Source organism: Pristiophorus japonicus, chromosome 14, assembly GCF_044704955.1.
Source record: "Pristiophorus japonicus isolate sPriJap1 chromosome 14, sPriJap1.hap1, whole genome shotgun sequence".
NCBI lineage: Eukaryota > Metazoa > Chordata > Chondrichthyes > Pristiophoridae > Pristiophorus > Pristiophorus japonicus.
This window is the reverse complement of record NC_091990.1, coordinates 180,138,471-180,158,423: the sequence shown is the minus strand read 5'-3', so window position 1 is coordinate 180,158,423 and position 19,953 is coordinate 180,138,471. Positions and strand designations below refer to the sequence as shown.

The window sequence follows — 19,953 nt, the reverse complement described above, 5'->3', positions numbered from 1 at the left end:
ACCCTCAAGGAACCTGACCTGTGTTTTACTTCTTACCCTGCTGTTTCAAACTCAAATGAGATAACATAACAGCTTGTAGTATTTCAGTACGAGGAAAACCTGTCGATGTGCCCTGTGTAAGTATGAAACAATATTAAATGTCACATCTGCTTACATTTGGAGCAGTAAAATAACAGCTCAGGGAGCTGAGAATTTGGAGAATGATTCTCTCTACCAAGGGTTATGTATTAAACAAGGCCAGAATATTGCCTGCTGTTCAAACTATTATTGAAAGGCAAAAGTGCAAACTGTTTCATTCTCAAGAATACAGACTTGGATGGATACCTGGTATAAACTGTGAGCTGCTTTAGGACTGGGCTATGGAGTGCTGGGAAGTGTTTGGTGCAGGTCAGACTGAAAGGTCACAGTTGCCAATTTAGAATGATTTTTCTGGCTCTTTAGCTGAGAGCTGGAAACAACTATAAAACAATGAAAGTCTTCCTTCAGAACTGCCTCTGGAGTAAGCTCATGAGCCCATCTGTGATCAAGTCACCATTGGGCAAATCTGAAAACAGTCTGACTTTCTAGCCATTTCCATCCCACTATAGGAGCACTGCTTAACACAATCTGTATTTACCGCCTTAAATTAAAAGCATTTAGAAGGTTAAAGGCAACTCAGAAATGTAGCAGTGCAGGTGAACGAATTGGGTATGGTGTAGACAGAGTCAAGAAACATCATCTGGAATGGATGACAATGGAATATTTCGGCCTTTTTATTTTTCCAGTATGTGTTTTAACATCTGTTCATTCATGCTATTGTTGCAGAACAGATGGTTTTCCAATTTGGTAAAGCAATGTTTATGGTCTCCCATAGTCAGAGTATTCAATTAACACCACGTTATTGATAGGTACTCTGCTATTGATGCCTGTCCATTAAGGAACTAAATAGAGAGTGTCTTAACTTAAAACCCTTAACAATTACAATGAGAGGAGACTCCATCCCTTCTGTCTGGTCTACAATAAAACCTAGATCCATGCAAAGTCCCCGAGATGAAAGAATAGATTTCTATCTCACCCTGGCACATTCTATCTGTAACCTGATGCACTTCCTTCTGTGTTTCACACAATGTATGAATTTTCTTATTAGTGTGCGTTATGTTGTTTTTGGTTAACAATAAGAAATAGAGGAAAATACTCCCCCCGCCCCCCCCCCCATAATTAGATAATGCTATCCTGACCAGAATAACAATTCCAGCTTAACTTCACTCCCTCGTACTCAAAGCACAGCAACTTCTCTTAGTCTCTCACTGTTTCTGAAAGACATTGCAAATCCTTTCGTCAATATCAAACAGATTTTGACCAATTCTGGCTCTCGAACGGCACACTGCTCCAGTTCAGTCTGTACTGCTTCCTTGCCTCCATACATACAATGGCATTCTTTCTGAAGTGCATGTCAGACAGATTTAGTTCTACAAATGAGTTCTCCTCTTCCCTTGCACACACATTTACATTTCTAGGCCAGTGTGCTCTTGAACTAGCTGCTAAGACCCAAATGAGTGGCCAGCGATTGTCTACGGTGGGGAAGCGCTGTGTTCCTGTTTGTACCTCACCCAGTGACATAGCTGACACTTGCCCATATGGAAGCTCACAAGCTCAAGGCCATGCCTTATTCCTTCATTGCCGTGGATGTTCATTCTTAATAGTTGTCATCAGTGTACAATGTCGCACAATCACTTATAAACTCACATAATATTTTACTGGGACCCACTGGGTGCTCAAAAGGCTATCTCACCAATTACATGAAGTTCTAAGCAGTCTTTCAGTTGGGCAAGAGGCTCAGGGTTGAAACAGTGTAACATTTTGATATCCTTCCTTGTTCTGATTCCCGCACTTAACAGGGGCACAACTTAGTAAGAGCACATATAAAGCTCACTGCAGCATCAAATTTATTTAGAAAAATGTAGTTTTATACTTACAATAATAGGATAGCTTGGAACTGCTTGAAGACTGTATGCTACATTGTACCTCACTGGTCTAGAACAGTATGTCACACTGCATGGCATGTCATTGATCTAGAAATGTATGTTATATTGAATGGTGTCAGATTGATCTAGAACAGTATGTTATACAAAATGGCATCAATTAATCTAGAAGTGTATGCTATGCTGTAGTGTCACATTGATCTAGAACAGCAGGTTACACCGCATGTCATTCCACTGATTTAGAAGTGTACATAATATTACAGGATCAACATTGACCGAAAGCTATATATTGCACTGCATTGTATCTCATTTATTTTTTGAACAGTAAGTTACATTACACAATGAACACTTATCTGGAAGCATAGGATACATAATCTGAATCTCACTGATCTAGAACTTATATTACACTGTAGAGTGAACACATTAATCTAACACTATAAGGTGCACTACATGTAGTTTACTGATTTTGAACAGCACATTACACTGCAAGGAGAACACATTCATCTAAAACACAGAAGGTTCACTAGGTTGATTCCGAGGATGAAGGAGTTGACTTATGAGGAAAGGTCGAGTAGGTTGGGCCTCTACTCATTGGAATTCAGAAGAATGAGAGGTGATCTTAGATTATGAGGGGGTTTGACAAGGTGGATGCGGAGAGGATGTTTCCACTGATGGGGGAGACTAGAACTAGAGGGCATGATCTTAGAATAAGGGGCCGGCCATTTAAAACAGAGATGAGGAGAAATTTCTTCTCTCAGAGGGTTGTAAATCTGTGGAATTCGCTGCCTCAGAGAGCTGTGGAAGCTGGGACATTGAATAAATTTAAGACAGAAATAGACGATTTCTTAAACGATAATGGGATAAGGGATTATGGGGAGCGGGCAGGGAAGTGGAGCTGAGTCCATGATCAGATCAGCCATGATCTTATTGAATGGAGGAGCAGGCTCGAGGGGCCGTATGGCCTACTCCTGTTCCTATTTCTTATGTTCTTATCTATTTACATTTTACAATATTGCACTGCTCTAGAACATTAAATTACATACTGATTAAACTATTAGGTTTGGTTACACAGTCTGGAACCTCATTGGTGTTAAATTATTTTGTGGTGTTCCATTGAGCTGAAATTGAATGCTGTGTTTCACTATATCACATTGATCTAGAATAGTATGTTGCAATGGATGATAATTCACACAACATATTTTAAATTTATACATCAGGAATATATATTTTTTACAGCAAAAAGCAATGAACACAACAAATTTAGCTGTTAAGTGATTAAGTATGCACGATGTTAAAAACATACACAAACACATTCCCCTTCTTGTACACTTAATGTAACAGGGCAAATATTCACATCTGAGAAATAGTACCATATAATGGTACGTATTAGCCTAGAATTTCTGATTGGTATTATTTTAACACAGGCTGTAACCAAAATTATACAATCCAGGCTGTTGGGGAGCAATTTTCAGTAGGCTTTCCATGCACAGCACCCTTAATAAAATGTTAATATCAGAGATGGAGAGGCTCATTACTTGTAATTAAGGGGCAAGGGTAAGTATTTAATGAAAGTGATCAGAAAAACAGGTTCCAGTCCATTTTACACGAGGTGCAAAATGAAACATCAATAACAAGTCAACCACTTTATAAAATGCAGAGGAGGCCTCCAAGGTTTTGTAAGCTTCTGTGTACTGGAGAAAGGTCAGTCTGACAAAAAGTATCATTTTACACAATCTGTCTGATAACGAGACCTGCTGCACTGCACATGCTAACGGTAACACTCTCACACAGCACAGTACAAAGGATAAGGAGACAGAAAGCCTTTCCGGCAGCCTAACTGATGCTGTAATTTAACTGTACGAGAAGCTCATACATAAAGATGAGTTGGCTCTGAAGTGTAACTGTGCTATTACTTGAGTAAATCTATCTAAAAAATCTTGAAAACCATGATTTAGTTGCGATGGCTGAAAAATGTGAATACTTAAAAAAAAATGTTCAACCATTGCTTTTTTTAAGTCTAAAGCGAGGTGTACAATTATTAAACTGATTAAAATAACCAGGTTAGGTCACAAAGCAAACAAAAAATGACAAGGAAAGAAATTAACTATTGACATAAAATGGATGCCACATGCAATTTCATGTAGTTTTAACTTAAAGCTAAAGAGTTAAGTGAAGCTAACTCTATAATGATGGGAAAACAATGAGAAAGAACGAACCACTTGTACATGCTGAAATGGGCTACGATTTTCTCCTCATTGTAACTGAACAATAGTTGCTCAATAAACTCTAACTACCGATCGTCATAGGCAGTCCCTCGAAATCGAGGAAGACTTGCTTCCAATGCATGATATTTGAATCATCTTGTGATACCAGATGAACACACCACACAATGTCTCAACCTGATATATTAATTGCTTGCTCTTTCTCGGGTTTATTTTACTCTATACAAGATAAACGTTTCCTTTGTGTACTAGGTGCAGAGAGTACACAGGGAAACGCTTTCCTCATAAGGTCTTACTCTTGGATCACAATCAAAAACAAGAAAGCTCCTATGATGGAATGAGGACAAGTAGATGCTTCTTATTTGAAAAAAGGAAGTTTTATAAAAAATACTGCTCCTTTAGAATTTAGTGAAACACATGCACTGTGTGTTCTGCTTGTGATGTAAATCTAATTTTTTTAATATTTAAAGTCATTGAAGTTTCATTGCATGCATTTATTTACTAATAATTCTACGAGCAGATCAATTCTGAGCATATAAGAGATTCACTGGCTGGTTGGTCTTTGAAATTGTGAAATTGACCTGAAATTGATAAACAGACCATACAGATTGGGGCACCGTCATTTAAAAGATGTAGTAAAGAAAAATGAACCTTCCGGTCTGGAGTTTCAAGAAAGGCAAACGTTAATATATCATTTAAACAACGTAAATAGATACATCTTCTCATGCATCATCAGTCATTACTCATCAGGGTCTAACGGAGATTTCTTTTGCAGCAACTGAACCACTGTATTAGGAAGTTGCTGGTTGCATGCTTTAAGTATCTTTAGATTATGATAAACAAGATAGTGCTTATATATTGGATGAAGAGATTGAGATGATGAAGGGCTTGTTAAAGCCCAGGCAATGTTAAATGTTCCAAGGACTACATCAGCAGCATCAATCATATGCGAGAATTATCGCTGTTAATGAAAGAGCAGCAATAGTGATGATTGATGGACTGTTAGATTATTATTAACAGTGACCAAAGTCACAGAGCCGAGAATTTTAATGCCACAATGGTGCACTTTCTTCAATATGAATTGAATGCAAAGGAAATAACTGGATGGGTTGCGCGTGCTGCATCGAAACTTACAAGATATTTCCACATTTTCTGACTGGAAAAATACTGTGAATATTTCCAGCCAGCAAACTTTGGTATCTAGGTGGTGCACCCTTCATCCCCACACTGCCATGACTCAACGCTGCTGATACCTCTCCTGCGCTAGCCTAGTAATCCACACACAGAGTGCCAAATACAGTCAAATTCCTTCATAATTGGCAGACTTTTAAATATGAAAACAACCATGTGTTAAATGGAAGCCATAAGCTTCATCTGAACATTCATAGAAATGTGATATCATTGGTTTGAGGGGGAAAGTAGGTAATAAACCCCACAATCCTGTTTCCTAAATACAGATCATTTCTATTATTCCTACAGTGTGGTTACCACAATGCAGAATTGATTATTAAAAAAAAATTCTCATAATTTTAGTGTTTTGGCAATATTAAAATGGGAGTCTTATTTTCTGGGCCTCAAAAATTAAATCCGAGGTCCCCTGCAGGCCCAGTGGATAATCATACTGCCTGTATTGTACTAAGCTATTTGGATCAGAACATCAAGTCTTGATCCCTCGTCTATATTGCGTTCGTTGATCTCAGCCAGAGTAGCAGTTGAGGGGATGTTACAATTTCCTTCATTGGGAGTGAGCCAACCATCATGTCAGCATTAGCTAAATGTCCAACAATGAGCAGCAATGGCAGTGTCTACGGAAATAACTGGCACAAAGTATGAGAGAAAAAATAAAGGAATTCATTTTTATTTTTTTAATTCTCATGCATAACGTCAGAGAAATTTAGAAAATCTACTGAATGTTTGTTTTATGCTGCAAATGTCACACTTCTAATCATGAAACTCAGTTATCTTTCTGCAATGGTTCTTCTAGACTAAAACTGCAATGACACTCACTGGCAACCAACATTGCTGTAAAGTTAATTAATAATGGCGCCTTATAAAATTAAAGATCCCATTGTACGCTTAACACAGAAACTGTCATGTATGTACCCGCTGTTTGTAACTACCAGATGATGTGATTGTTGGAGGCACATGGTGCTATTCTGGTATAAAAGGCCAGCCATTTGGTGAGTCAGGCACATTGGGCCGTAATAAAGCAGAGCCAAGGTCGTACCTTGTTCAGTTAAACAGTACTCAGTTTGTACCGTTATTGCATACATTACATTTGGCGACGAGAATACAAGAACCTTTGTTTACAAAATGAGCACGACTGGCTTTTTAGAGCGATTCGTGGAGGGAGAAGATTGGGCAGACTTTGTGAGCCGTTTGAACCAGTACTTCATGGCCAACAAAATGAAGGGGGTCGACGATGCAGATCGGCGCTGGGCCGTGTTCCTCACTGAGTGCGGTTCGAAGATCTACGGTCTGATAAAGAATCTACTCATGCCTAGTGATCCAACAGAGAAAACGTATGAGGGATTGTGTACATTGGTACGGGAGCACCTCAAGCCAGAAGATGGCATCATCATCTCGAGATACAGGTTTTATACACACATTCGATCGGAGGGCCAGAGCGCGGTGGAATTTGTTGCCGACCTGAAACGTCTAGCGGGACCGTGCAAGTTCGGGACGGTGTTGGCAGACAGGCTGCGGGACTTCTTTGTTATCGGTATCAACCACAAGGTGATACTGCGGCAACTTCTGGCGGTGGAGGAGTTGGATTTAAAAAGGGCTATCCAGATCGTTCAATCATTATGACGACGGACAGGAGTCTAAAGCAAATAGCGGTGAAGAACCGAACCTCGGCAAGTACTGTAAATGCGATTGATTCGGCGTTCGGCAGAGCGGCACATGGCAGGGCCTATCCGGCCGCGTTCACGAAACCGGTGGCTGCCCAAAGTCCGCCGGCGGGAATGTATCCGACTTCTCCGTGTTGGCGTTGAGGGGGAAACCATCGGCACCAGCAGTGCTGATTTAAGCAATATAGTTGCAACGGCTGTCTGAGAGTGGGGCATCTCCAGCGCAAGTGTCCGCAGATGAGCAAGCGAGCTGCGACACACCACGTGGAGGAATGGAGTCAGACTAGTGCGGATCCAGATACGCAATCCGAGATGCCAGAGGAGGCAGTGTATGGACTGTACTCTTTCATAACCAAGAGTAAACCAATTTTGATTAATATGAAGTTTAACAGGATACCAGTATCGATGGAACTGGACACGGGGCGAGTCAATCGATCATGAACGAAAGAGCATTTAATAAGCTGTGGGATACTAAGACTGAGAGGCCAAACTGCGCATGTACATCAACGAACTGATAAAGTAGATTGGCAGTGCACAAATTATTGTGTCCTATAACGGTGCAGTTCACGAATTACCGCTGTGGATTGTTCCAGGCAATGGCCCAACGCTGCTCAGCAGGAGTTGGTTGGAGAAAATCAGATGCGATTGGAATGACAAAGCCGTTGTCATCGGAGGAAGATACATGTGCACATGTATTGAGCAATTTCCCCTCACTGTTCGAACCGAGTATCGGCAACTTCACAGGAGCCAAGATGCAGATCCACGTGGACTCAGATGCAAGACCCATCCATCATAAAGCTCGGGCAATGCCGTATATGATGAGAGAGAAGGCCGTAATTGAACTGGACAGACTCCAGCGTGAAGGGATCATATCACCGGTCGAATTTAATGAATGGGCCAGCCCCATTGTTCCTGTGCTGAAAAGTGATGGCACAGTCAGAATCTGTGGAGACTACAAGGTTACGATCAACAGGGTTTCGAAACAAGATCAGTACCCGTTACCGAAGGCTGATGACTTGTTTGCAACACTAGCCGGAGGGAAGTCGTTCACAAAACTGGACTTGACGTCGGCCTATATGATGCAGGAGTTGGTCGAGATGTTGAAGAGACTTCCGTGCACAGAGGACTGTTTATTTACCACAGGTGCCCATTTGGAATTCGCTCGGCTGCAGCAATATTCCAGAGGTATATGGAAAGTCTACTGAAGTCCGTTCCCAGAACCGTCGTGTTCCAAGATGACTTGCTGATCACCGGTCGTGACTCCAAGGAATATCTGAACAACCTGGAAGAGGTTCTACTGCATTTGGACAGAGTGGGACTCAGACTTAAACGCTCCAAGTGCATCTTCAAGGCACCGGAGATTGAATTCCTCAGGAGGAAAATCGCCGCTGATGGCATCAGACCTACTGACGTGAAAACCAAAGCCATCAAGAATGCACCCAAGCCGCAGATTGTGACGGAGCTGCGTTCGTTCCTGGGTCTACTCAACTACTTTGGTAACTTCCTACCTAATTTGAGCACCTTACTTGAACCACTGCGCATGCTATTGAGAAAAGGGTGTGGGGCGCATCACAAGACAGAGTTTTCAAGAGAGCCACCAATCTGCTTTGCTCGAACAAGCTGCTGGTACATTATGACCCATATAAAAGTTTAGTTTTGGCCTGTGACGCATCGTCATATGGAATTGGTTGCGTGTTACAACAAGCCAATGAGTCGGGGAAACTTCAACCTGTCGCGTATGCATTCAAAGGTTTGTCTAAAGCAGAAAGAGTCTACAGTGTGGTAGAAAAAGCAGCTTTAGCATGTGTGTACGGTGTTAAAAAGATGCATCGATACCTGTTCGGTCTGAGGTTCAAATTAGAAACTGATCACAAGCCGTTCATTTTGTTGTTTTCCGAGAGCAAAGGTATCAATACCAAAGCACCCAAAGTTGGGCGCTGACATTATCTGCCTATGATTATGTCATTCACCACAGACCTGGCACAGAGAATTGTACCGATGCTTTGAGCCGGTTGCCGTTGCCCACACCGGAGGTGGAAATGCCACAACCGGCGGATCTAATGTTAATCATGAATGCTTTTGAGAATGAAGGAACCCCTGTCATGGTTCAACAAGTTAAGACCTGGACCAGCCAGGACCTGATATTATCGGTGGTAAAGGGTTGCATCCTCAAAGGGGATTGGTCTGCCATACCTCAGCAAATGTGCGAGGAGACCAAACCGTACATTCATCGCAAGGACGAACTGTCTATTCAAGCAGATTGCATATTGTGGGGCAATCGTGTTGTAATGCCTAAGAAATGGAGAGAGAAGTTTGTGCGTGAGTTACACAGCACACATCGACAGGTCCCACGTATGGTGGCCAGGAATTGATTCTGAGCTGGAAGCTTGCGTGCATCAGTGCAACACCTGCATGCAGCTCAGCAAAGCAGCAGCAGAATCGCCGCTGAGTCTGTGGTCATGACCATCCAAACCTTGGTCCAGGATCCATGTAGATTTTGCAGGTTCCTTCCTGGGCAAGACGTTTTTAGTGGTGGTGGATGCTTATTCGAAGTGGATATAATGCATAACCATGTCATCCAGTACGTCCACGGCAGCCATAGAGAATCTCAATGTCATGTTCGTGACACATGTTCTGCCTGGGATGTGCTTCACCAGTCATGAGTTTCAGGAGTTTGTAAAACTTAACGGCATAAAACATGTAAGGTCAGCGCCATTCAAGCCTGCGTCCAACGGGTAAGCAGAACGTGCAGTACAAATTATCAAGCAAAGCATGAGGAGAGTAACCCAAGGGTCACTGCAGACTCGCTTGTCTTGCATACTGCTGAGTAACAGGACAAGACCCCACACACTCACAGGGGTCTCGCCTGCTGAACTCATGATGAAAAGAGGTCTTAAGACCAAGTTATCTCTTGTACACCCGGATTTAAGTAATCATGTTGAATACAGAAGACAGAGTCAACAAGGGTACCACGATCGCGCAACTGTGTCACGCGAGATTTCTGTTAATGATCCTGTATATGTGTTGAACTATGGTCAGGGTCCCAAATGGATTGCTGGTACGGTCATGGCCAAGGAGGGCAACAGAGTATTTGTTATTAAGCTCAAGAATGGGGCAAACTTGCAGGAAACACATGGATCAAACAAAGCTGAGGCACACACACGAGCCAGAGCAGTCGGACGAAGAAACCGTCGAAGACCAACCAACCTACCAGCAGCCTTCAGTGGACTCAAGACTCACCCGTGAACCCGGAATTTCCATCACGGACTTGTTCAATAAAAGTGGACTTGCAATTCCTGACATGGCCACTGCCACTCCCAGCAAGTCAGCCTTCCAGCCACCAGCCACAACAGACCCCGCACATTCACCCAAGGCCGGAATCGAACTGAAACGGTCAACCCGGGAGTGCAAAACACCGGACCGTCTCAACCTGTGAAAGACTGTGATAAGATCTCAGAGGGGAGTATTGTCATGTATGTACATGCTGTTTGTAGCCACCAGATGGCGTCATTGTTGGAGGCCACTGAGTAGCTCGCACATGGTGCTGCTCTGGTATAAAAGGCCAGCCATTTTGAGAGTCAGGCACTTTGGGCCATAATAAAGCAGAACCAACGGTGTACCTTGTTCGGTTAAACAGTACTCAGTTTGTACCTTTATTGCATACAGAACGGAAACCTTATTGTTTTCCCAGTGACGGTAGAGATTCTATTACATAGAATCAGACCATTCGGCCCAATCAGTCCATGCCAGCATTTATACTCCACTCGAGCTTCCTCCCATCCTTCCTCATCTAACTATCAGCAGAACCCTCTATTCCCTTTTCCCTCATATGCTTATCTAGCCTCTCCTTAAATGCATCTGTACTATTCGCGTCAACCAATCCCTGTGGCAGCGAGTTCTCACCACTCTCTGGGTAAATAAGTTTCTTCTGAATTCCCTATTTGATTTTTTGGTGACTATCTTACATTGATGGCCTCGAGTTATGCCCTTCCCCACAAGTGGAAACATTCTCTCTGTGTCGACTCTATTAAAACCTTTCATCATTTTAAAGCCCTCTATTAGGTCACCCCTCAGCCTTCTCTTTTCAACTCCTGTGCACACTTCCAGCACCAATATCCACATTACTTGTAAATACTGCACATGATAGACTGCTCGATCTCACCCAGAGGAAAAAGGATTAGAGCTGAAACAATTTTATTTTAAGGCACTTTGGTAGAGGCAGACTTTTAATTATTAACCTTAAACCATTGCCACTTGATTTATGGGGCAACTACAGCTTTAAAGTTTCAATACCATTTTTCAAACTACAAAGTACAACCAGACAACTGTTTATATTTATTCTTCCACCTAATTACGATGTAAGCACAACGCAGAAAAACTGAAGTTGACGAATACCATTCATTGCCTTTTTTAAAAAATGCAACAGTCTGCACTGGTTAGAGTACATCTGTTACCATTTTGAGTTTTACACAAACATTTTCCCTCTCAATGGATTAGCAGCAGTTCCTGTAAGTGGACCATGTCCCCATAATCTGCAAACTGTATTTTTTATCAATAATCTGCTCTTTGCAAACGTTTGTGACCTGAGGATTAATAGTTAATCTATTCACAATAACCTCTTTACTGGATTAAATATAAGGGCTGATATCTGAGTGTCGGCTTTCTTTCAGCCAGATAGTGAACGGACTTTACACATGCACGCACTGTGCATGGCTAGTCCACTGGATCTTCTGGAATTGGCCTTAATTACATATTCTTACCAAAACTCTGGCCTGAATTATGCCTCTTGCTGGGAGCTTGCATAGTTGGGGTGGGTAGGGGGAGGAATTGCTGGCACTGTTGCAGTTCTTAAGGGTCTGCAGTAGCCATTTAAAGGGGTCAGTTTTTTGGCCATAACAAATTCTACTGATCCTGGAAATCTTCTAGGCTCAACATATAAAATAGCAGTAGCTAGGAATATCCATTTCATGGGTACGGCTTTGGAGCTTGGGAACATAAAAACTGACTGCAAAAGCTTCTATAGATATGGGAAGAGAAAAAGATTAGTGAAGACAAACGTAGGTCCCTTGCAGTCGGATTCAGGTGAATTTATAATGGGGAACAAAGAATTGGCAGACCAATAGAACAAATACTTTGGTTCTGTCTTCACGAAGGAAGTCACAAATAACCTTCCGGAAGTACTAGGGGACCGAATGTCGAGTGAAAAGGAGGAACTGAAGGATATCCTTATTAGGCGGGAAATTGTGTTAGGGAAATTGATGGGATTGAAGGCTGATAAATCCCCGGGGCGTGTTAGTCTGCATCCCAGAGTACTTAAGGAAGTGGCCCTCGAAATAGTGGATGCATTGGTGATCATTTTCCAACAGTCTATCGACTCTGGATCAGTTTCTATGGACTGGAGGGTAGCTAATGTAACACCACTTTTTAAAAAGGGAGGGAGAGAGAAAGTGGGTAATTATAGACCGGTTAGCCTGACATCAGTAGTGGGGAAAATGTTGGAATCAATTATTAAGGATGAAATAGCAGCGCATTTGGAAAGCAGTGGCAGGATCGGTCCAAGTCAGCATGGATTTATGAAGGGGAAATCATGCTTGACAAATCTTCTGGAATTTTTTGAGGATGTAACTAGTAGAGTGGACAAGGGAGAACCAGTGGGTGTGATGTATTTGGTCTTTCAAAAGGCTTTTGACAAGGTCCCACACAAGAGATTGGTGTGCAAAATCAAAGCACATGGTATTGGGGTAATATACTGACGTGGCTAGAGAACTGGTTGACAGACAGGAAGCAAAGAGTCGGGATAAACAGGTCCTTTTCAAAATAGCAGGCAGTGACTAGTGGAGTGTCGCAGGGCTCCGTGCTGTGACCCCAGCTCTTTACAATATACATCAATGATTTGGATGAAGGAATTGAGTGTAATATCTCCAAGTTTGCAGATGACACTAAACTGGGTGGCGGTGTGAGCTGTGAGGGGGACGCTAGGAGGCTGCAGGGTGACGTTGACAGGTTAGGCGAGTGGGCAAATGCATGGCAGATGCAGTATAATGTGGATAAATGTGAGGTTATCCACTTTGGGGGCAAAAACGCGAAAACAGAATATTATCTGAATGGTGACAGATTAGGAAAAGGGGAGGTGCAACGAGACCTGGGTGTCATGGTACATCAGTCTTTGAAAGTTGGCATACAGGTACAGCAGGCGGTGAAGAAGGCAAATGGTATGTTGGCCTTCATAGCTAGGGGATTTGTGTATAGGAGCAGGGAAGTCTTACTGCAGTTGTACAGGGCCTTGGTGAGGCCTCACCTGGAATATTGTGTTCAGTTTTGGTCTCCTAATATGAGGAAGGACGTTCTTGCTATTGAGGGAGTGCAGTGAAGGCTCACCAGACTGATTCCCGGAATGGCAGGACTGACATATCAGGAGAGACTAGATCAACTGGGCCTTTATACATTGGAGTTTAGAAGGATGAGAGGGGATCTTATAGAAACATTTAAGATTCGTTTAAAATTCTGACAGGTTTAGACAGGAAGAATGTTCCCAATGTTGGGGAAGTCCAGAAGCAGGGGTCACAGTCTAAGGATAAAGGGTAAGCCATTTAGGACCGAGATGAGGAGAAACTTCTTCACCCAGAGAGTGGTGAACCTGTGGAATTCTCTACCACAGAAAGTTGTTGAGGCCAATTCACTAAATATATTCAAAAGGGAGTTAGATGAAGTCCTTACTACTAGGGGGATCAAGGGATATGGCGAGAAAGCGGGAAGGGGGTACTGAGGTTGCATGTTCAGCCATGAACTCATTGAATAGCGGTGCAGGCTAGAAGGGCTGAATGGCCTACTCCTGCACCTATTTTCTATGTTTCTATGTTTCTATTCTGATGGGACCGGACAGGTTCGATGCGAGTAGAATGTTCCCGATGTTGGGGAAGTCCAGAACCAGGGGACACGGTCTTAGGATAAGTGGAAGGCCATTTAGGACTGAGATGAGGAGAAACTTCTTCACTCAGAGAGTTGTTAACCTGTGGAATTCCCTACTGCAGAGAGTTGTTGATGCCAGTTCATTGGATATATTCAAGAGGGAGTTAGCTATGGCCCTTATGGCTAAGGGGATCAAGGGGTATGGAGAGAAAGCAGGAAAGGGGTACCGAGGGAATGATCAGCCAAGATCTTATTGAATGATGGTGCAGGCTCGAAGGGCCAAATGGCCTACTGCACCTATTTTCTATGTTTCTATGAGTGGGCAAATGAAAAGCTGCCTTGTTCAGCACTCCAGAGCATCCCTCCCCATTGGAGAACAATTTAGCCTGCGTGGAATGATGTAGCATAAAGGGTGAATGCTGTGCCCAACACCCTAGAGGACCTGGGAACAGATGAGAAAGATTTTCTCAAGCTGGCAAAATTCTATCAAAGTATCGCTATACCACACAGTTAGGCAAAATATGTATGTCATAAAGTACTTTTTCTCAACACGTTTGAGGATGGTACACATGCAGCTGGTGTAATTCTCCACACTCGCAAGTAACGTGCTCAGATAACCTTATTACTCTTTCGTAGCTTAACAGTATTCCGATACTGTAGTACAGTATACTTTCTAGCTGCAACTACAACTGGAAGTCGTGGCACATTTACATCTGTAAAGGTACACTCAGCAAGCAATCTTCCAGCAAAATCTAGGGACATATTGCATATTTGTCTACTCAGACATGTTGGGATGCAGGATGGCCATTTGAATGTCACTGTGTATGTCACTGTGTCAATCTTCTAACATCTCAACATTACTTCTCTGCTTGTAGGGCAAGGTAGAACATAACAGGAAGAGGCAAACTGCAAAAGAGAAGGGCTCGATAATTTCAAATGCTTCAACCTCTTCAAAGAGGCAATGCTGGAAGTTAAAGTGACTGAGAGCATTGAGCGAGTGGGGCAGGGTGATGTTGGAGGCCTACTTCTCGTTCGGGTTAGTACCATTCTTTTGCTGTTGTTCTTTCTCCCCATTTTCACTCAATCCTCATTGGTATACACTCAACACAACACCATGACACACAGTGTATTTCGTATATAAGTATGTTTGAAGTGGTTTTTAAACATATAGGAACATAAGAAATAGGAGCAGGAGTAGGCCATACTGCCCCTCGAGCCTGCTCTGCCATTTAATACGATCATGGCTGATCTGATCATGGACTCGGGTCCACTTCTCTGCCCCCTTCCCATAACCCCTTATTCCCTTATCGGTTAAGACGTTGTCTATCTCGGTCTTAAATTTATTCAATGTCCCAGCTTCCACAGCTCTCTGAGGCAGCAAATCCCACAGATTTACAACCCTCTGAGAGAAAAAATTCCTCCTCATCTCAGTTTTAAATGGGCAGCCGCTTATTCTAAGATTATGCCCCCTAGTTTGAGTCTCCCCTATCAGTGCAATCATCCTCTCTGCATCCACCTTGTCAAGCCCCCTCATAATCTTATATATGTTTCGATAAGATCACCTCTCATTCTTCTGAATTCCAATGAGTAGAGGCCCAACCTCCTCAACCTTGCCTCAAAAGTCAACTCCCTCATCTCCGGAACCTTCTCTGAACTGCCTCCAAAGCAAGTACATTCTTTCGTAAATATGGAAACCAAAACTGTACGCAGTATTCCAGGTGTGGCCTCACCAATACCCTGCATAGCTGTAGCAAGACTTTTATCTCTCTATTCCCATTTCCACAAGAACCAGCTGAAACAATCAGTGAAACCAAAGCAGCTAGTATCTCAAGTCACCCAATATCAGTCGTTCCACCTGCCACAAGCATCTGCAGAGGTACAACTCACTCTAGCAGATCTGGAAAGGCAGTTTGAGGCAGACCTCGAAGTTGAAGTGCAGAGCAGGAGTGAGGAGGAGGATGTGGTAATGTGAAGGAGCAGGAACCTGCTGGTCTCAGGCCCAGTTTATATTCTTCCACAGCTGCAGATCCCAGGAATCGTGCTCAGATAGAAACTTTCTTATATATAAAGGAAGCTGCTATCAGTTCATGATTATCTGTTTTTTTGCCTCTCCCAGGAGATCACATGGCTCCAGTTGAGGTGGAGTGTAGAATGTTTCAGTATAAGGGGTGTCGCAGTTGTGTGGGGCGGACTGGTTGGGCTGGGTGCTCTTTGCCGTTCCCTCATTGTTCATAGGTTTATATGTAACCTTTAGGGCTGCTGACCAAGGGCCATGCGGCTCTGTGTCGGCCGGCGCGGACATGATGGGCCGAAATGGCCTCCTTCTGCGCTGTAAATTTCTGTGTTTCCGTGTCTCCTCAGACTATGAAAAATGCCCTGGCAGTGAGTGTGGAGGAGTCCACAAGCTGCATGTGTGCAGTCATGAATAGCAGCTTATCAGACAAATCCAGTTCAATGATAGAGGTCCTTGCACATTGGGAGAGTCTCTCTTTTGTCCGAGGGGAACAAAATGAGAGTTGCATAAGCAGGACTACACAAACCTCTTTGCTGCTCTAAAGTCACTATGCTAGAAAGCAGACAGACCTAGATAGCCACAAAAGCCTTGGATGAGGGCAGAAGCAGTTGTAGGGCAATCTCATGACCAACCACAAGGAGATACAAAACCAGCTCAATCCCAAGAAGCACCCACTAACATCAACAGCCTGTCATCGCAGTTACCCCGTGTATTAGAAATAACACGAGGGTGTGATCTAGACCAACAAAGTAATAGCCATAAATCACATAAAGGGAAATAAATTGTTTGCACTGGAATTTGTTTTTCTTTCCAAAATGCACCACCTCACATCTCTCCACATTATTTTGCATCTGCCATTGTCTGTCCAGTCTGGTTATCTGTGTTCTTTTACAATCTATCTCGCTCATTGCACATTCTCTTACTTTTGTGCTGTCAGCAAATAGTTAAATTGTGTTCCCTGTGCCCAAATCCAAATCATCTATATGTACTGAAAATAAAAGTGTCTCCAGCACTGAGCCCTTGGGTATACTACTTCCAACCTTACTCTGTATGAGAAATGGTCATTTACCCTGTTTCCATCAACGAACTTTCTATCCATGGCACTACATTTCCTCTTGTATCATATGCCTGAATTTTTGTAAGTCTCGTGAGACATTTTATCGAACATCTTCTAAAATTCCATATATATTATATCTACTCCCTTTATCTATACATTGATCACATCTTCAAAAAACTCTTATTAAATTTGACAAATACAACTTGCTTTTAACAGATCCATGTTGACTGTCATTAACCCATAGATTCTAAATGTTCAATCATTTAACCTTGAATTATGAGTTCTAAGAGTTGCTCATAATAGACATTAGACTATTTAAGCCCTTGAATTTTAAACAGAATAAAATTCTTCCCTGTATTTGTTTTTTGATCTTAGGATAGTAATTTCTTTGATTATTTTTTTAATGAAGTAGTTAACCCAATAAAAATAAACAAGTTAGTGTGTTTATTAAAATTGCGAACAGAAGAATTTCTCCCGAACACGTTAACCAGGTTGTTAAAAATAGCACACAAAGGAATTTTTATCCCCTGATATGCCCAAAATACTAAACAGAATAAAAACCTCATTCATTTTGTGCATATAATCAAATGAATATGTTTGTGCTGATTGAATGCTATTTATAATTTTCCGCAGCATCACAGTAGTTATGAATAGTGTGCGGCTCGAACCACTACTTTAATTTCTAATCATAAACAAATGTATTGAACATTACTGTTTCCCTGATTCTTCCTACTGAGGATTGGAGCATGGAGCCACATGGCTAAATTGAATCCTGCAGTGCAATCTTCAGCAATAATCATCACTGTTGAACATTAGGCATCACTGAGAAAGAAGCAATTAAATCTCAGCAATCGATTTTTTTAAGGTTCTGAGAGGGACTAGTCTGTTAAAAATCACTAAAAGTGGGACTTAAAGACTTGTTCGGTCATTGCAGTCTGCAACTATGCACGCCCCTAGCAAGAAGCCTAATCCAAGCCAAAGGTTTGGTATAGATATGTAATTAAGGCCAATTTCAGAAAATCCAGTGAAGAAACCATGCATGGTCTGCAGCCTTTGCACCCAGCAGCCACAGGTTGTATCGCTCGTGGGAATTAGCTTGTGAAAAGTACTGGTCCACCCTACCTTAAATATTGTGTTCAGTTTTGGGCAACTTACCACTGGAGAGATAGGATTGTCTTAGAGGAAGCTGAAAGAAGGGCAACTAAGTTGAGAAATGGAATAAAGCATTTGTGCTGCAAAGAAAGACTACAGGTGTCAGGGACATTTAAATTGGGGGGAAAAAGGCATCTTATAAGTGATCTTATTGAGGTATTTAACATCTTCAAGGGAATAAATAGACTGGATCCCACATCTATCTGTGACTTGAATACGTTCAATATTAATACAAACTTTAGGACAAAGGGGAAGCAAATCCAAGTTTAGATGATAAAAATGAATGAATACTGAGTTGCGGTATAATTTCTTCATGCAGAGGGTGGAGAGTATGTAGAATAGACCACCATGGAGACAGTAGAAGCAGAGGATGTTATACATTTCAAAAGGGAGATCGCTAAATCTTTGACAGACACAGCTATTGACGATTATGAGATATAAGGCTGTGAAGGAAGTTTGTAACCTGGAATACACATAATCTTTTCTAATCCAACACAGTCCTATGTTCTGAAGGATATTGTGATATATTGGAGGAGGGGAGTAAGTTATCCATGGAATGATGACTTCCTCCCCAGGAATTATTATTAATAGCAATTAAGAGGGTTGTGCCCGAGGTTATTACATTATCTAACAGAAAGAGTGAACATTAATAGACCTGATGGGGTTTTCTCTCCCTTCCTTTCATCTGTAGTGGGTGTAATGCATTTACAAGAGGGAATCTCAAAGATAGAAATGGAAAGAATCAAAGATACCTGATCCAATGTTGATGCATATGAACACATGGGCTTTTGATGGATGCCAACTTTAGCTTCTTCAGGACTGGGCTAAGAAGGAGTTAAGGATATTCTAGTCTTATAAGAACATAATAACATAAGAATTAGGAATAGGAGTAGGCCATCTAGCCCCTCGAGCCTGCTCCGCCATTCAACAAGATCATGGCTGATCTGGCCATGGACTCAGCTCCACTTACCTGCCCGCTCCCCATAACCCTTAATTCCTTATTGGTTAAAAATCTATCTATCTGTGATTTGAATACATTCAATGAGCTAGCCTCAACTGCTTCCTTGGGCAGAGAATTCCACAGATTCACAACCCTCTGGGAGAAGAAATTCCTTCTCAACTTGGTTTTAAATTGGCTCCCCCGTATTTTGAGGCTGTGCCCCCTAGTTCTAGTCTCCCTGACCAGTGGACACAACCTCTCTGCCTCTATCTTGTCTATCCCTTTCATTATTTTAAATGTTTCTATAAGATCACCCCTCATCCTTCTGAACTCCAACGAGTAAAGACCCAGTCTACTCAATCTATCATCATAAGGTAACCCCCTCATCTCCGGAATCAGCCTAGTGAATCGTCTCTGTACCCCCTCCAAAGCTAGTATATCCTTCCTTAAGTAAGGTGACCAAAACTGCACGCAGTACTCCAGGTGCGGCCTCACTAATACCCTGTACAGTTGCAGCAGGACCTCCCTGCTTTTGTACTGCTTTCTCATCTCTCTTCAGTGACAGCAAAATCCCAGTGCAGGTTAACTATGCAATATAAGACATGTCTAAACAGCTTTCTTTCATGGTTCATTATTAGGTATGCAATGGAAATTTTTCCTTCAGCTCAAATGCAAGATCCAGGAATAAGCTGTGAAGTGGATTTATGTGAGAATGGAAAAACAGCTACAGAGAAGGAAGATTTCGCACAATGTCATCACAACACAATGCCATGAAAGTTGATGGTTTTCAACAAATAGCCAGAATTACCTCTCCATTTCTGCCGGTTTTCTCAGCGGTACTGCTCA

At 42.3% G+C, this 19,953-nt stretch overlaps 1 protein-coding gene across 21 annotated transcripts in view; it reads right to left on the bottom strand.

The window, feature by feature from the left end:
* Window positions 1-19,953, bottom strand: part of sox6 (SRY-box transcription factor 6) — a 656,189-nt gene that overhangs the window by 43,193 nt on the left and 593,043 nt on the right. For 13 of the 21 annotated variants that reach the window (XM_070899905.1, XM_070899904.1, XM_070899902.1 and 10 more), the window contains one exon: window positions 1,956-2,051. The exons of the other annotated variants lie outside the window; for them this stretch is intronic. In XM_070899905.1, the coding sequence (XP_070756006.1) occupies window positions 1,956-2,051 (96 nt within the window). The remainder of the gene's footprint in view (window positions 1-1,955; window positions 2,052-19,953) is intronic. 21 annotated transcript variants of the gene reach the window in all.